Below are 19,371 nucleotides of genomic sequence, written 5' to 3' on the forward strand. Positions count from 1 at the left end.
AGTATAAATCCAGAAGTTCTATGAAAACCTTCAGAGGTTTTATAGAGATTATTAGTAAACATACAGCATCATGAATACCAAGAAACAGCAGACAGGTCAGGGAGAAAATAAAATCTCAAGCTTTAAATATCTCAGGGTTTGGCACAGGTGCAAATCGACCAAGACATGGCCGTCAACCTCGCGCTACAAAACACGAGGTGGACGTGTCCCCATGGCTAAGCATGGCAGTGGCAGCATCAAAACCATATAGAATGGACTAAATTTCAATACCTAGATATGCAAAGGTGGTTAAAACACTCCCTAAATACTTTCAACTTTAGGTGCTGTTTGAGGTATTTCTACAAAGTGTTCATTCAGGGAGTTGAATACAAATAGACAATTTTTCTGAGATTCATTTATAAAAAAAAAAAAAAAAAGTATCCTTTTTCTTCCACTCACAGTTATCTGCTGTTTCATTCATTTGATAAAACACTGTTTGTGGTTGTAAAGTGACAAATTGTGAAAATGTCCAAGGGTAGTATACTTTTGCAAAGCACTTTATATAATAAAAAACGGACAGAAAAGCTGTAAATTTCTCAAATCTTAGATTTGAGAAATTTTATTTCCAAAAGCTACTTTCAGAAAAAAGTGTAATATTTAAAATAAATCCCATTTTCTATTTTACAGGTGATACTGGTGACATGTCAGGTAAGACGTTTTCAAAATTCAGAAGAAACTGTTGAATACTAGAGAAAATATCTCTAGATATCTGCAATAGTTTTTGAAGATGAAATTTAAGTAAGCCAATACACAAATTAAACTACAATCATGCAGTATGTGCTAAGTAATAAAAAAAAATCACTTAAAGTCACAGATGAAAACTATAATCTAATCTAAGCTGTTTATGTCTTCTCCTCCTCAGCCACGTCTCCTTCCATTCATGTGTGGGACGCCATGACCAAGCAGACGCTGTCGGTGCTGCGTTGTTTCCACTCTGGCGGCGTCTGCTCTGTCAGCTTCAGCGCCACAGGACGACTCCTGCTGTCTGTGGGACTGGACCCTGAACACACCGTCACTATCTGGAAGTGGCAGGAAGGTAATCCAGGAGGAGAATCTCCTCAGATTTTCATATTTACTCTGGATTTCAATTCAGTTTAATTGATACTTAGAAATATTTTACGTATGTCGAAGGGAAATCAAATGTCGTAACTTGTATCTGCTTCTGTGGAGCAGAGATGAGATTGTACATCAAAATGACACCATCAGTGATCGAAAAGCACCGCTAAGCCACCTAAATTGCTTTTGCTGCCCTCTGTCTGGCTGTGTGGTTAGAAAGTCAGGCAGGGAGATGTTGGAGTAGGGGATATAAAAATAGTTTGAATTCCTGTTTCTTTCTCAGCTCTTTTATCATGTTTTGCATCCCTTTTGCTCCTCTGGAAGTTGAGTTATTGAAAACAATACCTTGTTGCCATGGTTATGCACCACAACAACCATCCAGAAGTAAGAAAACCAAGAGCATCCAAAACCAGAGGAAATAATTTTCCAAAATGCAATGCTTCAATCAAAACATTTTGATTAAAAGGCTACATAAGGAACAAATCAGATCTAGACTTTAACTTTGACATGATTCTTCTGCTGCACTCCTCTGGTTACCTCAGGTGCCAAAGTGGCCAGTCGGGTCGGTCACACACAGAGGATCTTTGTGGCGGAGTTTCGGCCCGACTCTGACACACACTTTGTGTCGGTGGGGATCAAACATGTGCGATTCTGGACATTAGCGGGTCGAGCTTTGCTCAGCAAGAAAGGTGTCCTGAGCTCCATAGAGGACGCCCGGATGCAAACCATGCTGTCTGTAGCATTTGGAGCTGTAAGTAACTATTAGCATCTTCAGCATCTCATTATGCCTAATTGTTTTTTGGTTTTTTAAACCTTTTGTCTCTTAAATATGTGAAGCTCTGCTTACTCATGCTGTGAACTGTTTTGCATTGCTTGCTCTGCTCTCTTAGGCCACTAGATTAGTGCAGATTTGTTTTCTTTTCAGAATAACTTGACATTTACAGGTACCATAAGTGGGGATGTGTGTGTGTGGAAGGAACACATTTTGGTAAGAATAGTGGCCAAAGCTCACACGGGCCCCGTGTTCACTATGTACACCACTCTGAGAGACGGCCTCATCGTCACAGGAGGCAAAGAAAGACCGTAAGTGCTTCTGTGTTCACTAAAAGTTGTGGTAAAAAGATTATTTTCATCACATTCAGCAGTCATGGGATTAAAAAATGACTCTCTTTCTGCTTGCATAGATATTTAATAGGGAAAACAAATTGTTTCCTTCACAGTCTGAAGCACAACAAGGAGAAATGACCATAACAGCCTTAAAGAAAAAATAATTGCTCCCCATTCATTCATGAAAGCATCATAGGACCTTTTCTTATTATTATTTTCAGTATTTAAAGATAATTAATTTTCAGTGAAAAAACATTTAATAAAGCAGCCATGCTTCCCAATAGGTGACATCTGAGAAAATGTACGCCAATGTCAGACCATGCAATGCTCAAAGAAACAGCAGAAACTCCAGTAACTTCAACTTACCAAGTATTTCTGTCTAGTTTCTGGTGCACATATCTGTTGAACATGGTGCTGAAGGAGTTATCTCCTCTGTTCAGCTCAGTGAACAGAGGAGATGTTCACTGAGTTGAACATCTCCTCTGTGTGCCAAAGTAACCTAGAGAGAAACTTGGTTCATCTTGAGATCCCAAAGAAATCAGCAAATCTACAGCAAAATGGCTGAAAAAAGACAGTATTGAGAGCCTTACAGTGATCAGTTAAACTGCAGACATCAGCTTAGCTGAATAATTTTGTTGTGACCTTGAAAGGGTGAATTAGCTAAATTCCTTTGAAGAAATATTAAAAACAGAAACAAGACCACTGCTTCTAGTCATTTGCGCTACACTGCCATGAATGAATTGAAAGTTTGAAAATGTCTTTTTCCCCAAGGCTGCATATTTCAGTGAGTTAAAAAAGTATCTTGTGGTATATTGATCGGCTGATGGATGCAGCAATTGTTCTCCAGATCAAAGGAAGGAGGTGCTCTGAAGCTCTGGGACCAGGAGCTGAAACGCTGCAGGGCCTTTCGGTTGGAAACCGGACAGATCATAGACTGCGTTCGTTCTGTCTGCAGAGGAAAGGTACCACGAATAAAGATAATTCTGTTATTTTAATGTCACCCTCTGCTTTCTGGTAAACTTTGCTTGTTGTTTCAGGGTAAAATTCTGGTGGGCACCAGGAACGCTGAGATCATTGAAGTGGGAGAGAAGAACGCAGCGTGCAACATTCTGGTGAACGGACACATGGACGGCCCAATATGGGGTTTGGGCACTCATCCTTCCAGAGACGTTTTTCTTTCTGCCGCTGAGGACGGCACCGTTCGCCTGTGGGACATTCCAGAAAAGGTCAGAATGACTCCCAAATCGTCTCTCTGACTTTCCCATGGTTTGTCAGTCTGGAAATTGCTGAGCCGTCTGTGTTATCACATTGCCTTGTGGGAAAACAGAAGATGCTGAATAAGGTGAACCTGGGCCATCCGGCGCACACCATCAGCTACAGTCCCGAGGGTGACATGGTGGCCATCGGCATGAAGAACGGAGAGTTCATCATCCTGCTGGTTGCTTCGCTGAAAATCTGGGGCAAGAAAAGAGACAGACGCTCCCCTATACAAGATATCAGGTAATGATGGTGGACTGTGTGGTGAAACTGGAAAAATTGCTGTAATTGAAAACTAAAGACTTAAGTGCGTATTTTTGCTGCAGGTTCAGTCCAAATTCTCGCTTCTTGGCTGTCGGCTCCACTGAGTGCGCCGTTGATTTTTACGACCTGACGCTCGGCCCACAGCTGAACCGCATCAACTGCTGCAGGGACATCCCCAGTTTCGTCATGCAGATGGATTTCTCTGCTGATAGCTCCTACATACAGGTACGGACTTTGTTAAGCAGCTGAACAGCAGAAGAGATAGCGCCAAGTGTATTGTAGTTCAAAGTCTCATTTCTGCTACTGTTTACAGATATCCACAGGTGCTTACAAGCGGCTCGTGTACGAGGTGCCATCTGGGAGGCAGATCACAGAACAAATTCAAATTGACAGGATTACCTGGGCCACTTGGACAAGGCAAGAAACATTTTATCAGCTTACAAACACAGATTTCAGCCTATTTTAGTGGTATTTTATGGGAGAGGCCAACACACTGTAGTACATAACTGTGAAATGGACGTTTTTTATCCATTTGTAAACATACTATTATAATTGTGAAACATGATGGTGGCATAATCATGCTGTGAGGAGAGGGGAGTTTTGTTAGAGCTTGTTAGAGCTGATGAGATGATGGATGGAGACTTGCAACGAGAGTGGAGGGTCAATTTTTGTTGGAACGGCCTAGTCTAAGTCTCAACATTGAGACTAAAAGTTTTATGTTCACAGAAGCTCTCCATCCAATGTGACTGAGCTTGAGCTATTTAAAATCAGTGTCTAGCTGTGAAAGAGCTGTTAGGGACATACCATGAGACTTGAGTAAAAAAAAAAAGAAAAGAAAATCTTATCTTTTTCCTGCCACTTCACAGTTATGCATTACTTCTTTATTTTATCACTTAAAATCTTATCTAATTACATTTAAGTCTGTGGTTTTGCCTTTAAAAAAACATTGTATACTGTGGGGGAAAAAAATCTAATCTGTGGAACAGATCAGGCTTGAGACTCTGGCAAAAGGCAAAGAGCAAAATTCTTTATTTCTCTGTCGTTTGAAAACGACGGAAAACACACAGCAGCCACAGCACAACAGCTGCACCTGCAATGAGTTCTGACTTGGAGCTGCAAGCTCTCACATTTTATAGGATTCTTTACACAGCATGGTCACTCCCTTGGCTCAGAGTCAATTCCAGTTGAACAGGTTTGATGCACAGTCAGTAGCCACAGGGTGGACAGGAGGCAACCTCTTCCTTACTGAAAGGTCAGTTAATTATTTAGATGATAAACATCTTATTTGTTCAAAATAGGTGAGTTTCCAAAAATCAGGTTTACTAATGGAACAATTTTGCATAACAAGAACATTGTCAGACCTTGTGCACTGAACTTGTGACATGCAATGGAGAAATTTGTTAGACCTTAGGGCTTATTCCATCTTAGTGTTTTTACCTAATCTGTTGTTATCTGTTAACAAACTTTGGCACCTTGCTTTGGTACTCGTGGTGAGACATTAGTCTGCTATGACTGCTGAAGAGAAAGGTCAACAGGAGACCTATCTGACTAGTTCTTGACCTACATACTTTAAAGACAGACCAATACTAACGTGGTAAATTGAGTGAAGAATTAAATGAATTTTTAAAAGAAATAACACAATTTTTCCTTTACAATACTTCCTTCATTAATGCTGGAGTGAGAAAATAACATGTTTTTACAGTGTCCTTGGAGACGAAGTGGTAGGAATCTGGTCCCGTAATGCTGACAAAGCGGATGTGACCTGTGCTTGCGTGTCCCATTCGGGCCTTAACATTGTGACGGGTGATGATTTTGGGATGGTGAAGCTGTTTGACTTTCCCTCTCCAGAGAAATTTGTAAGTAAAGTTTTATATTATTTTGTCTTTACTTTGTTGAATTGATCTTATAATGAAGAGGGTATAATTTTGAATGGTAGAGATTAACTTTGGGGTCTTTATTTCCCCCTAGTGGTTTTAAACTATGGTTGTTTGTGACCAAATTATAGAAGATGCTCTTTGGATAGCCGATATAAAGCAATAGGTTGTCATTTTGTTATTTTAGTTTTGAGTGATGCTTGTTAGTATCTACTTTATTAATAAGGACATGCTTGGTCCAGTGTTAATGTGATTCATTTTAGCATAAAAAGCAGTTTCAAGCTTCATATCAGTGTTTGTTCATAGATGGCTGTGATATGCTGACTCATTCTGTATTAACGCAGGAAAAACTCATTTTCTTTTAGGCCAAACACAAACGCTTCCTAGGCCATTCTGCTCATCTGACAAATGTACGCTTCACAAACGGAGATCGCTTCGTCGTCAGTGCTGGCGGAGACGACAGGAGGTGAGTGAGGCGTGACATGGGATTTTCATCAACACAAAGTTGAGTATAATTGTAAAGGTGGATGAAATATATCACATTTTTTTCTAATAAAATTCTGAAAATTGTGACTTTCCTACGAGTTCTATTCTTCTGAGTCAATATTTGGAAGAACCAAGTTTTTCTGGATTTGTTTTGACAGCTTTGCACTTCTTTCGACTGTAATTTTTAACACTTTTCCTTTGCAAAATATCTCAAGCTCAGTCATATTGGATAGAAAGCATTAGCTTTTCAAGTTTTTCCACAAACTTGAAAAGTCCTGACCAATTAAGGTCTGGATTTATTTTCCACCTCATTCTCAAGTTTTTCTTCCGGTGTGCGCCATCTGACTTCCCTATGGAAGAAAAGCATCCTCATAGATGCTGCCACCACCACCTACACATCATCTACACATATTGTTATGCTTTTAGGTTGAAATGTTTGAATTTAGCCTTATCTGAGTGCCTCTTACATGACTTGAGATCGATCAGAGTAAAGGAAATCTGAATACACAGCCACATTTTTCAGATTATGTATCCTTTTCCTTCTATTTGCATAATTAAGCACTACTTTGTGTTGGTTTGCCACATAAAACCCCATTAAAATACATCGATCTTTGTGGTGGTTAAGATTTAAATTATACAGATACATTTGCATTTCATTCATTCTTAACTTCTCTTCTGTGATTTTGCAGCCTCTTTGTGTGGAGGTGTGTTCACGTCCCTCACTGAGAATCCCACCACGTCCTGCATCAGAGGAGCATCAGCAACCCCCATCATGGAGAGAGAGAAAAAAAAAAGAGACGTGGAGGACGACAGATGCGGCAGCTTGATGAGTTTAAAGTTGTGATCCCACTTACTGCCTCAAACCTTGGTGCATGCATGTGTGCTGAACTAATTTTCATTTCATTGGTGAATATGAAAACACGTGGAGAGCATACAGACTCTTGTATATCACATAACTATGAAAAAGAGCCTAATGTGTGCATATTATTCAGTGGCGAGTTATTTTGGGGAAAAAAAAGTTATCTGCGTACATCTCTACACTCGACAGGCCTATAAAGTTGTGTTTCCGATAATGCCATTTTTTAAAAAACATGTAGCATTAATGAATTAGCCTTAATCTGAGTGTTTGTGAGGTTTTTGGGATTTGTTTTTGTATCTTTTAGATCATGAACTCATTTGTTTTGTTGGATTTTTTTTTTACTGGTTATTCTAAATCTTGTGGCCTTCCTCCTGAATGTAACATCCACTGTTATGTTCTGGATGTCAGCATGCCAAAGCATACTATGCACTGTACACCTGACCTGGTCACTGTGTTGCCCTGGTGGATCATTTATGAGTTACATGGTTGTGTTGTTGACTGGTTGACCTCTGACCTGACCTCCCCTCGGCTGTGTTCCCCTCATGACGTAATATTTGTTAGAGGACCTGTTTTGTGGTTTATGGGTATGCATGGCTTACAGCAGGGGTGCCCAAGTTGGTCCTCGAGGGCCGGCATCCTGTACATTTTAGTTCTCTCTCTAGTGGACTAAAACATCCATGATGCTGGCCCTCGAGGACCGACTTTGGACACCACTGGCTTACAGGAAGACAATCTGTCCCAACCAAATTCCTCAGAAAATAAACAGAAAAAACAAACAAACTGTATATTGACCTCTTGATGCACTATTGCAGTTTTTTGCTGTCACTTTATTTGGTGTGCTGCTATATTATTGTTGCGTTTTCATGAATATGAACAGTGTGACTTTTATGGAGAGTAACTAATGTTTTGTGTAATAACATTTATTGTGGAAATGGAATGTTTATCAGAGTTGAATATAAAAAATGCAAAACAATTTCCTCGTATTTAAATACTAACTACTAAACAAATGTTGCTGCATATTTTGATTTACATTTCACCATTGTATATATATCATTTGTAAATATTCTTTTTGTATATTTTTGTGAAGTGTTTCTTAAACTCCAATTTAATAAAAAAAAATTGCTTTAAATTTCTTTCATTGTCTGGCAGTGACTTCTCCACCCACTTTTGCACCACAATGTCTTAGTTTATCAAATAAATACATATATTTGTGGTTGTATCAATAAAAATGTACCAAGATTTTTTATTTTTGCCAACAAGGCACTATTTTATTCCCTCCATTTAAAAATCTACTTATTAGTCTTGCAAATATTTTTTATGCAGACAATCTTAAAATTTTAAAGGTTTTTGCAAGTATTAGAAAAAAGTCTCTCCCCCAAAGATCCCCCTAAAGTCATTCATCTGACATTAAATTTAAACCTTGACATAACTTTTTAGATTTATGACAGCACAATTTCATTTAATAGGTACACTCATTTATTCCAACTCAGACTTCATAAATTAAACTGACAGTTATGACTTATTTACAGCATTTACACTGAAGAGTTTTGTTCTGTTGGAAAACATCAGTTGCTTGTACATGTCTTTAAAAAGCACACTGAATAACCAATACATCTCACTCACTTTGCCTCATTTTCACAAAAACAAACAAAAAATACCAAAGTTGGCAAATCATTCCGCTTCCGAGTTGCTTAAAGAGAATTGATTCCGTCTAAATCTAAATCTAATACTTGAGTATTAGGTGAACTCATAGTGTTTGCATTAGCTATTAAAGCAAATGACACTAAAGTGCATAATCCACTTTAGATTACACACGAACAACTTTCTGTTAATCTGTCTGCACCTTGCATCTCTGATCCTTTCCTATATGGTAACATTTTACAACAAAAATCTGATAAGATTCTAGTAGCCTTTTTGTAGAAAGACACAGTGGTAATCCAACAGTAAGATCTGTTGAGGGGAATTTAACACATTCCATCACCACTGACCTTCTGTTTGACTGACACAAAGTAGCATATTTGCAACATAACTGCATAAGGAAATGAGCTTTAAATGATCGTACAGCTTTTTGTCTGACAAACGGTGTCACCATTGAAAAGATGCAGATTTTTGTTTCCCTGAAGTTAAAGTTTTCTTTCTGGCAGCACAAACAGCACCAATAAAATGTTACAATCTAAAATTAGAAGTTTCACAGACACGTCTCAATGAAGCGCTGCAGTAATGCAAAAGTGAATAGGTAAATGGTGAACCCATTAATTTCACATCTCTTGTTGGTTTTCCTGGGTTATAATTATCATCCACCTCATAAACTATTGAACTAAAGTATTAAACAGTTCTGAAGCATCAATCATACTTTCACAGAAAATGAACTGCCACAGGAACAGCCATGATCTGCCTGGGGGTTCTTCAAGACCTGGAAGGTGGAGCGGATCAACTCCTGACTGAAGTCCACAGTGGATCCCTTCACAAACTCCAGACTCTCTTCATCAACGATGATGCCCATTCCCCCCTGCTCAAACACTCTGAAAGCAGAGCAGAAGGAATTCAGGGGTGGATTAGAAGAAACAATAAGGACAACACTTATATCAGATTATTTTGAGAGCCAGTTGTGTGAGAAAGTTTACCTGTCCTCCTCATTCTTGTTGCGATCTACAGAAAACTTATACTGAAATCCAGAGCAACCTCCTCCCTCCACTTGTATTCTCAGGTACTCGCCCTTCTCTAAGATTTCTGATAGCCTCTGAATAGAAAGAGTATTTGTGATTATGTATAACATACAGTAACATTCAGGTTTCATTCAGTTAATCAGTTACAGTGGATTTTTTTAAAGTCTACACACCGATTTTCTTCTTTTTCCAATTAAAATTGATGGCACTTTTATAGAGTGGCTGTAATCTTTACAATTTACACTTAAAATAATTAAAAATATTAACGACTGGAATCCACTGGATTATGCTCAGGTACTTTTTTGCTAACAGAAGAACCTCAGACTCGTACCTTCACACATGACTCTGTGAGGTGAACCTTATCTTCTGCTGGACTCTGCTGCCCAGACTTCTCCTGAAGGATGGAGGCGTTGCTGAAGCACCGCTGACCCGCTATGTAAACCGGCTGGGAGCTTTCAGGAAGCCGGTAAATCTCCTGCCTGACGCCGAGGTTGTTTAGGAGAGTAGATGCCCTAAAAACAAGAAAACTATGGTCACATGAAGGCTGCTAAAGGTCTTTTTAAAGGTATTAGCACCTAAGCTAACCACGAACCGTAGCGTAACTAACAGCTGAACTAGAGGCTAGCTGGCTAACGAAGATAAATACTGACAGCCGCATTTAAGCTCTCAAAGATATTTCGTTTGCCAATAGAGAACTATAAATATACTTAAAATATGTGAAAACGTTAACATTACCTCGCAAGGCTTAATATTCTTGACTTTGACGCAGTTATCATTGCTCCTTTAAACAGAGACATCTTCCATAGTATACGTTGGTGAATTTCACTCCCCCACGTAGCCAGCAACACGCAGAGAGCGGGCTGCTATTGGTTGAAATATCTGTCAGTCTGATGAACACGCCCATGTTTCAGTAGTTCTGCTATTTGATTCGTCAAATGATCTGCCAATAAAATATACCTTTACTTGAAAGTTTGTCAAGCTGCACGTAACCGTGTGTTCTTTAAAAAACTTTATTAACAAAAGAAACAGAACATGGATTATGCAAAAACAAATGATACAAATATTAATTTTCACCAACTACGGCATAAAATAAACTTCAATAATTGGTGGTTAGTTTGAAATAAAACGCACCAACCTATTCACATCACTCTGCTTCCTTATTTAACGATGTTCGTTTTCCACATGCAATTACGACTATTTGGATTCTTAAACATAATTTTGTCAAACATATATACAAGCTGGACAGACAGCTCCAGACGTGTTTCATTGTTCTTCAGAAAATATAAACATCAAAGAATTTGAGGATCCCTGGTTAATCCGGTAGGTGGCAGTATTGACAGACAGCAGCTGCTGTGAATTTTCGCAGAGAAGAAGAGGCAAAGGCGTGACGTGACGTGAATCCCGTGATTCGGGTTTCACTGTGGAGGTGGAGCGAGCCTTGCTTGTGTTTAGTTGGAGCTGTATAAAACTAAGGTCTGCGGTAAATACCAACATCAGACAGAAGACTCGTCCTGTTCGTGTTTCTTCCCTGCCAAGAAGTTAAGAAGTGTCGCTTTTTGGTGAACTTTTTTTGGTTGGTGCGACGAAACTCCGTCACTTATATATATATTTTTTATAATGGCGAAATAAAAGTTGCTGTAACAGTTTTTAATTATGGGTGTTTCTCTGTTTCAGGGTCAAAAACATGGATGTTCGAACTGGTTTAATTGTGTTGTATTGCTTGATGGGAATCACCTGGGCGCAGCCAGTCAAGTACATTGACTGTGGTGAGTTTCACTTCACTTTTGACACTTCCTTCTCTGTTAATGTTAATTCATCATTCTTCCTGGTTAAATACAAATACCAGGAAGAATTAGAAAATACAAAGTGTAAAAAAAAAAAAAAAACTCTTTCAACGAGGAAATATAGCAGCTTAAAATGCAATTTTCCATTAAAATGCCTTCTAATTGCTTAATGTGGGTGACATAAATGTGAGACTTAATGTGGGTGCTGAGTTTTTTTTTTCCCAATAAGGTTCCAACAGGAACGGATCTAAAAACATTGTGAAACCTGAATGTTAATTATTAATCCCAAAACCCCTCCCCTGATTGAATTAGGACGTTTTGATTAACTCACTGACTCCTTTTTGAATGAAGCCAATTTTTAACTTGTGGAAATGACAAAGTTTGCATATATGAACAGTTCCCAAATTTCTCTGCCTATAGACCAGTGGCCTTGTCAGTAGCTGGATGGCGCTAGGAGTTTTCAATTGTTTTTTTTTTCTTCAAAATTGACTAAAATTAAGCTTTCCTGTGAATCACTGAAATTATGTAGTTGTATGTTTGCCATATCTGAGAACGTTCTCACATCTGTGTTCCATGATGTTCCACCCCAGAACAATTTAACTGTATTGCAACATTTCTCTCCCTTAGTTGATTTCACCATAGATGCATGTTTTATGTTGCCCAACAAGTTTTTAAATTGCTAAAAGGTTTGGTGGAGGGCTGGCCACTCAATGTTGATCTTGTAAGTCTGGAGTTTGCTCTTATTAGTTTCTTTTAGGGTAATTTTCTTGTTTGAATACTTGTTTAAGACCTTTTCTCTTCAGCTTCAGGCAACATGACCTTTTGAAGTGTATAGATATATTCAAGCAGTTTCATGATCCCTGTTATGTGATAAATAACACCGTAGTATTGAATATTAGGCAATCTTACTCGCCACATGCAATCAAATTTTGCCAAGTATGTCTTTCGGTCATCTGTTTGGCAAATCATAGCCTAATGCCCTTTTGATGCGTCTTTGCATTTGAAATCATTTAGCTGAGCAACCTGCTGGGTTTTTTTGCTTATTTTTTTTTTTTGTTCATTGAAAGGTGCGTTTAACAATTGTTGAAGCAACTTCATGTTGCGCTGACCTATTTGGGTTTGATGCACTCCCATCATAACTGACATGTTCTTGGCAACAAATGGTTATTGATATTGTAAGATATTTGATTTCTCCTCATCACAAGACAAAGGCACTGTTTTTTTTCTTTCCATGTTTGTTTCCAGGCTCCACTTCAGGCAAAGTGATCGGTGTGGACATCAACCCGTGTCCTAATCAGCCATGTCAACTTCACAAAGGAAACTCCTACACTGTCAACGTCACCTTCACCAGCAGTATGTGTTTTGTTTTTTCTTTGAATGCTTTCACCTGCCCAACAGTATAACCTAAATGCATGTTTTAATCCATCCTCCTGAAGATGTGGCTAGTGACAAGAGCACCGCTGTGGTTCACGGTATTGTTGGAGGAATCCCGATCCCGTTTTCCATCCCTGTGCCAGATGGCTGCAGGTCTGGAATCCAGTGTCCCATCAAGTCTGGGGAGACCTACAACTACCAGGCTTCATTACCAGTAAAGACTGAGTATCCTTCAGTAAGTATGATTCTAAGCTCTTCAGATGTTAAGTTTTGTAGTTTATTTTTAATTTGATGGGGGCAGATGAAGTTCTCCTTCCTTCCCCATTTCTTCTGACTGATGACATGTATGCACTTTGGTCACTGACTGTCTTCTGGATTTCTAGATAAAATGTGTGGTGGAGTGGGAACTGAGAGATAACGACAACAAAGATTTGTTCTGCATCAAATTCCCAGTTCAGATTGTGAACTGAGGCGGCTTAACAAAAGAACCTCGGACGAGCTTTTCTTAAAAAGGGATTCAGCTTTGAGTAAAAACTACTTCCTGTTTAAATTTGTTTTCTTTGCTGATTTCATGACTCTCTGCACACATTAAATCTACAATAATGCCACTCATTATGTGTTAACTGCCTAATGTTCAATTTTAAGAGTAAAGAATTTAAAATGGCATCTGAAGATGAACTACATTCCACTATTGTGCAAATGTTTACTGGCTGCTATGTAGTCTGAAAACTTTCTTTATTCATATTTTGTAATCCATACTGACCTGCTTGAAAATCTATTGAATTGGCCAGGAAATATGCAACCAAAGTGCAAATAAAGAAATCCAACTTGAGTAGTAACCTGAGTTTTTATTTTAATTTTTTTGTTTGAACCATTCTGTACCTTTTTTTGAAATGTTGGCTTAAAGTTAATAAAAAATAACTTTGCAGAAACCTACAATAGTCAGTGAAAATCATAATGTGGTCTATACAACAATAGAGAAGTCTACAATTGTTTTGCAAAGGTCCAATAGACTATTCTTAAGGCTTACTGAACAAGAACAGTAAGCCTTAAGAAGTGATTGCTAAAAAAAACGGGCTTTTCATAGTTCTGGCCAACCAAGTTAAGTTCAGTAGAATGAAAATCTGCAGCCTCCAAGGTTATGAAGTGAGGTTGAGTCAAGTGTTTGGGACAGATTGGAGCATGAATTGTAGAAGAAGTCTGCTTGAAGGGCAGCACATGGATTTATCCATTAGCTACTTTGGTAGCTGCATTTATGTAAAAGGATCCCAGCTAAACTATTAATTGTATAAATGATACATAATTTTAAGTTGACCTGCATTTCTGCAATTTTTTTTGTAGAGCTTGATTTAAAACAGAAAATTTGAATTCTCATTTATCTGGGTATTTGGAACATTGAAATGAATTCAATCAAATCATGGGAGCTTGTTTTTTATAATAATCAGTCTGATCCATGGAAAAGAGTTTTGTGCAGTGAATCATCCCTTTTCCTTGCATCATGTGACATGGTGTCATGTTTGCATACAACAGCAGTGAGTCAGACATCTGTTCAGTGTTCAATTTTAAAAATTCAAAGACTTTAAATGTCAGCATCAGATGTGCAGCCAAAAAAAAGTAGTTTTAGAGGAATTGACTGTTTTTTATTTTTCACTATTCCAAAATCTGCGACTCCAAACACTGAGGCTACTTCATGGCCAATCTTTGTATTTAATAAATTTAATTCAAGGATAAATTTGTTGTCTTGGTTTCTGCAGTGACCGACTCTGGTCAGCCTCCACTGAACCCATCACTTTCATATTGAAATGGAGCAAATCAGCCTTTTTATGGGATGAGAAATGGGTGAAAACTATTAACCACAACATTTAAAAAAACAAAACGCCATTTATGTAGTATCTTATGAGAATTAACTACTGCTGCACTTTTGTTAGTTTGGTTTCTTGAAACCTGGGTTTTGATAAACTGTAAGCTGCAATTTGTTATAACTGAAATAAAAGCTTCAAAAATGTGTAGTGAAATTAAGTAAAGTTTAACTGAATTGGTGAAATTTTGTATGATTTGTATGTCTTTATATAAAATTTTGAACTTTAGATTAAGAACTTCTGGAAATAACCAAAATTTATTTCCTCTTCAAATCAACAGCCACGTGTCTTGTCCAACACACCTGAATCAAATGTCTGAATTACATTTTTAGTATGTAAAAAGTTCTCCAGAAACCTGTTAATGACCTGATTATTTGACTCAGGTGTGTTGAAGCTGGGATACAAATTTTCTCCTTCAACCTCTTTTTACAGCGATGTTTTTATCAAAGACATAAGACGCACATGACGTACTGAGATTTTATTGTTAGTAATAACAACAAAGGGGATGTACAAATGCGGAAAGGAATCAGGTTTCTTTCTCAGCTAATGCATAACACTGAAGGATTATGACTCAGTTATGACACAGGTTATATGTAGAGTAAAAATGTTTAAAGCAGCTTTAAAAGTCTTTCCTGGAGATCAATAAATGCTGTGCTTTCTGGCGGAACCAAGAGATTCAATACAAAACCAACAATAACAAGAGAGCTTTTGTACAGCTTAAAATGCAAGCTAACATGTACCCATAAAAAACTGTAAAAATATCTAACATATTAACTGGGATGGAAAGATATTAAATGAGTTTAATTGAAATTAATCTCAGAAAATATTGAACTAAATTTAGTGGTTTTCTTCTAAAAACTCATTTAAGGCAATTTGCTTTGAAATAACTCCTTTGCAAAAAACATGTTGAATAAAAACTAGTTGTGAAATATTAGAAACGTCACAGCTTTCTTTGTTAGGAGCAGCTGGGCAGATGGAGAAGCAGGATCAAAACAACTCTTTTTGCATCATTTTGATGAAAAAAAAAAGAGCAGCTTTATCACTTAGTTACTACGTCACAACATGTGGAAGAAATAGGATGTTTCCACAGTAAATTAAACAGCAAACTGTTGCAACAGATCCCAAACAGCCATGTGACGGCCCTGCTGTGCAGTCCTGTGTGTGTTATGTGACAATTAAAACTATCAATTAAGGTCTTCAATGTGGGAGGCGCTTCCATTACAGACACCTGGATGGTATATCGGGAGCGCCGTTCCATTCATGGGTTTGACTGACAGAAGCAAGCACGCTCAGACGACCTGGAGATCCAGGCCAGGATGGGTCCCGGGCTTCCTGGTGTGAAGGGACCAGTCTGAAGGGGTGCGGGTCGATCACCCCTTGGGCCGTCGATTGCTGTCCCCTAGACAACTTGATTCTTTTAAAATGAAATGCCTCTCGAGGGCTTAACACTGACCGGTTGCCGTATCCTCCTAATTTTGTTGCGGCCTTCCGAGCCGGGCCGTAACAGCCAATCTGAAGCAGTCCCTAAAGCTAACTATTATAAACTCCTTCAACATTAAGAAACTTAGAGCAAAACTAGGTTGATAGGGCTCTGTAGTCTTTACTGTAGTAAAAAGGCAACTAGACATTACATAACAAGCCAAAGTAAAAACTTGGGTGTTATTGTTTAGTATTTAAGTATGACCTACATGCTCATTGCAATTTTTACTGTCCGTTTTGCTTCAACTTTTCCAGCCGCTGAAGCAGAGCATTTCCAAATGCTTCTCTATATCCCGGACTGAGCGTGTCCAGAAGGGAGTAAACGGTCTCATGGTACTGAGTGTTCAGCTCCTCATTGACCTCATCAAAAGCATAGCCCACCACCTGTTCAAGTAGGAGATAAATTAGTTCCTTACAAAAAAACCTTCAAAACCTCTACACCCCCAGCATCTCCTACCCTGAGTCCGGCCTCGGTCAGCTCCAGACAGTAGCGGTTCCCCTCTCTCGTCTCCACATTGATGTAAGCCACGTCCGATGCGCTGGTGAGGCTTTGTGAGATGTGCATTTCTGTTACGGCGAAGAGAACATCGTTGACGATTGCGTCCGCCTCCAACCTCATGTCCTTGACGTCTCCGAGTTCAACTGAGTCTTCATCGAAGGCGGACGATACGGACTCCTCCGGGGGACAGTCTACCTCCATCTCCTGCAACACAGAACAGCAGCGTTTACAGGCATCGCTGCAGCTTTGAACTTAAGAGTCTGAAGAGGAAATTGAGATTGTGGTGTTCTTTATTGTTCTGGAAAGCATAACAATAAAAACCAAAGAAGTCACTGGTTTTTATTATAATAAAGTAAATTAACAGAACAGCCTGATTCATAGAAAAGACAGTGTGCAGTGAAGCAGCTCTTTTTCCTTATATCATTTTATATGACTGTGTATCATGTTAGCCAAAAACAGAAGTGAAAACCAGACATGTGACATCTGACTGTTCACCAAGCTCCATTTTTAAAATACACAATGTGGGCATCAGGTGTCTAGTCAAATAAGTAAAACCAGTTTCAATGGAAACTCGATTGGTTTTCTTTTCCGTTCCAAAATCTTTCTAAGAAATAAAACTAAATAATTCCCTCATCTTTCTCCAAGCATTAAGGCTACGAAGTTCATCACTGTCAATCTTTGTATTTCCCAAGGATATATTTGTAATATATCCTTCCTTAAGGATATATTACAGCACCGGTTATATTTCTACAGAAATTTCTTGAACAAGTAGAAACGTGTCTTGGTCCCTTTATGCAAGTGTGCAGTTCAACTCGGCATTTCTGTGTGTCAGCACTTGCAAACTGCTTCACATGTGTCTTCGTCATCATTTTCTCAGTTGGCTTTCTGCCTGCGATGGAAGTGACACTGTTCAGCCTCCACCAAGTCTATCACTTCCATATTCAAGCAGAGAATCAGTCTTTCTATGGGAGGGGAAATAAGCAGAGGATCATGTGAAAACAAATTACTTATATTGTTTTGTGCTTTTCTGTTAGTTTTATTCGTTTTGGCTTTACACAAGAATTTTGTTAAAACCTGTTTGTTACTGATTAATAGCAGGAATGACTAATGCATTATGATTTAAACATCCAGGAAATTACACAGATCTTTGTCACATATCGTCACAAAGGTTTTGAATTCAATGGATTTCATGTGACAGACCTACAAAAAGTAGTTCATACTTGAAATGATACATAGTTTAAATGTTCTGTAAATAAAAATCTGAATATTGTGCCATGCATTGGGATCCACTCTGTTTTAATTTGATACCCCTAAATAAAGACCAATATTAGCAATTCTAATGTATTTCATTAAAACGTGAATGACATGCATTTAAGTTATTGGCTGTAAAATTACAAAAGAAATATTTCAAGGAATATGAAAGTAAATGCTTACTTTCTCCAAAGTCTGTTTATTTTTATGTTTTTCACTTGAAATCGGTACAATTTAAATTTCTCTAAGAAGGACGGGTTTTTTTAAGGTGTGCAAGTAAATGTGCCGTCATCCCACACAGAACCACTCATTCAGACGCTTCCTCAAACCCAAAAGATAAAAACTGATACAGCAACAGCAAATGTATCCTTTTACATACATATTCACAAGTTCATTATTGAGTGTTACGTTTAAAAAAATGACAGAAAACCAAATGGAATCTATTTTACTCGATTTCAGTATATAAATTGTACTTTAATTGGAATACAGACTGATTTGTATCATTTCTATGCTGAGTGTAGATTATAATCATAATTAAATTGTAGGCATTATTCAGAAAGGTATGTATTTACATAATTTACTTAAATAACATTACATTTAAAGTACAATAATCATATACAGAGGGGCACCGCCAGGAATCTTGGGCCCCATGACAAAAAATTAAATGTGGGGTAAATAGGTTAAATGTGTGCTTTTTGGTCTGGGAGGGGTAACATTTAATTTTTACTGCTAAAAACTATTTTAGAAAACACAATATAATTAATTTTGTATTTGGCAGAGCCCAATTGCTTGCTTCTATGAACTATAAATGAATAATAAAATTGTGGAGGGCCCCCTGGTGATCAGGGGCTCTTAGAACTGTCATAACTTTCCTCCCAGAAACACAACGCAATGTTCTGTAATTACCGTAATGTGAAAATGGCATTTCGCATAAATGTTCCAAACTAAAACAGCGACATCTTGTGGACATCTAAGAATGAGACGAACATTTCAACATGAGCTTCAATAAACTGAAACATGTTTAATTTTTTTAAAAAGGGATGTAGGTATACATATCCATCAACTGCTTCCGAATTAAAAGTTAAGCTAAGTCTCCTGTTAAAGGGAGCACAACAACAATCGCATGTTGTTTTTTGGTAACTCTATGAAAATGTTAAACATGAATGTGCGTATAATATAAGTAAAATTGAAGAGTTGATTTATGGTTTAAAAGTTACGAATCCATTTTAACGAGGTTAACTGCGTTTATTTTTCTCACCTCCTCGTTGGTTGTCTTCTTCCGGCTCGTAGAAGCTTCCAGCCTCCTCTCTGAGCTGCTCTACGTGGAGATGGATCACTCCGACCAGTTTCTTCTAGCCTTGATTGAAATTGGATTTATAGCAAGCTAATGAAAGGATATAATCTCTCTTCGCTATTTTATTATTTTACTAAAAATTGTTGGCTAAACAAAAGCTTGAAAGGTATCTGGATCAATAAAAAGATGTACCACGAGCATAACGGTCTCCCCACTTTATGAC

The 19,371-nt window shown here is 38.1% G+C and overlaps 4 protein-coding genes across 6 annotated transcripts in view; 2 read left to right on the forward strand and 2 right to left on the reverse strand.

Moving 5' to 3' along the window:
* Nucleotides 1-8,038, forward strand: part of eml5 (EMAP like 5) — a 43,354-nt gene extending 35,316 nt beyond the window's left edge. For both annotated transcript variants that reach the window (XM_055038445.1, XM_055038444.1), the window contains 12 exons: nt 667-687; nt 902-1,075; nt 1,638-1,846; nt 2,021-2,178; nt 3,050-3,164; nt 3,240-3,428; nt 3,530-3,702; nt 3,786-3,948; nt 4,037-4,140; nt 5,426-5,579; nt 5,963-6,063; nt 6,773-8,038. In XM_055038445.1, coding sequence (XP_054894420.1) covers nt 667-687; nt 902-1,075; nt 1,638-1,846; nt 2,021-2,178; nt 3,050-3,164; nt 3,240-3,428; nt 3,530-3,702; nt 3,786-3,948; nt 4,037-4,140; nt 5,426-5,579; nt 5,963-6,063; nt 6,773-6,809 — 1,598 coding nt within the window. In that variant the 3' untranslated portion in view covers nt 6,810-8,038. The remainder of the gene's footprint in view (nt 1-666; nt 688-901; nt 1,076-1,637; nt 1,847-2,020; nt 2,179-3,049; nt 3,165-3,239; nt 3,429-3,529; nt 3,703-3,785; nt 3,949-4,036; nt 4,141-5,425; nt 5,580-5,962; nt 6,064-6,772) is intronic.
* Nucleotides 8,039-8,372: 334 nt separating this feature from the next.
* Nucleotides 8,373-10,448, reverse strand: isca2 (iron-sulfur cluster assembly 2). The gene is made up of 4 exons (XM_055038462.1): nt 10,344-10,448; nt 9,940-10,120; nt 9,567-9,682; nt 8,373-9,464 (listed from the first exon to the last, which is right to left on the reverse strand). Exons 1-4 carry the CDS (start codon nt 10,403-10,405, stop codon nt 9,290-9,292), a joined length of 534 nt encoding a protein of 177 aa, XP_054894437.1. The 5' UTR covers nt 10,406-10,448; the 3' UTR covers nt 8,373-9,289.
* Nucleotides 10,449-11,004: 556 nt separating this feature from the next.
* npc2.2 (NPC intracellular cholesterol transporter 2, tandem duplicate 2) lies at nt 11,005-13,598 on the forward strand. Of its 2 annotated transcripts, none has more exons than XM_055038708.1 (5): nt 11,005-11,185; nt 11,283-11,374; nt 12,638-12,745; nt 12,829-13,001; nt 13,150-13,598. In XM_055038708.1, the coding sequence occupies exons 2-5, from the start codon at nt 11,293-11,295 to the stop codon at nt 13,234-13,236; spliced, it is 450 nt and encodes a 149-aa protein (XP_054894683.1). In that variant the 5' UTR covers nt 11,005-11,185; nt 11,283-11,292; the 3' UTR covers nt 13,237-13,598. The 2 variants fall into 2 exon arrangements, with proteins under 2 accessions (XP_054894683.1, XP_054894681.1); XM_055038706.1 differs by having other exon boundaries at nt 11,006-11,181.
* Nucleotides 13,599-15,088: 1,490 nt separating this feature from the next.
* Nucleotides 15,089-19,362, reverse strand: gskip (gsk3b interacting protein). The gene is made up of 3 exons (XM_055038709.1): nt 19,113-19,362; nt 16,562-16,807; nt 15,089-16,488 (listed from the first exon to the last, which is right to left on the reverse strand). Exons 2-3 carry the CDS (start codon nt 16,802-16,804, stop codon nt 16,330-16,332), a joined length of 402 nt encoding a protein of 133 aa, XP_054894684.1. The 5' UTR covers nt 16,805-16,807; nt 19,113-19,362; the 3' UTR covers nt 15,089-16,329.
* Between the last annotated feature and the right edge of the window lie 9 nt (nt 19,363-19,371).

Source organism: Poeciliopsis prolifica, unplaced genomic scaffold (assembly GCF_027474105.1).
Source record: "Poeciliopsis prolifica strain line A6 unplaced genomic scaffold, Auburn_PproV2 SCAFFOLD013, whole genome shotgun sequence".
In the NCBI taxonomy this organism is placed as follows: Eukaryota; Metazoa; Chordata; class Actinopteri; order Cyprinodontiformes; family Poeciliidae; genus Poeciliopsis; species Poeciliopsis prolifica.

Coding starts and splice junctions, on each gene's coding strand:
- gskip (XM_055038709.1), bottom strand. CDS start 16,804: ATGGAGGTAGACTGTCCCCCGGAGGAGTCCGTATCGTCCGCCTTCGAT. Junction 16,489..16,561: donor TGACCGAGGCCGGACTCAGG/GTAGGAGATGCT, acceptor CTACTTGAACAG/GTGGTGGGCTATGCTTTTGA.
- npc2.2 (XM_055038708.1), top strand. CDS start 11,293: ATGGATGTTCGAACTGGTTTAATTGTGTTGTATTGCTTGATGGGAATC. Junction 11,375..12,637: donor AGTCAAGTACATTGACTGTG/GTGAGTTTCACT, acceptor GTTTGTTTCCAG/GCTCCACTTCAGGCAAAGTG. Junction 13,002..13,149: donor TAAAGACTGAGTATCCTTCA/GTAAGTATGATT, acceptor CTGGATTTCTAG/ATAAAATGTGTGGTGGAGTG.
- isca2 (XM_055038462.1), bottom strand. CDS start 10,405: ATGTCTCTGTTTAAAGGAGCAATGATAACTGCGTCAAAGTCAAGAATA. Junction 10,121..10,343: donor AGAATATTAAGCCTTGCGAG/GTAATGTTAACG, acceptor TCTTGTTTTTAG/GGCATCTACTCTCCTAAACA. Junction 9,465..9,566: donor AACAAGAATGAGGAGGACAG/GTAAACTTTCTC, acceptor CTCTGCTTTCAG/AGTGTTTGAGCAGGGGGGAA.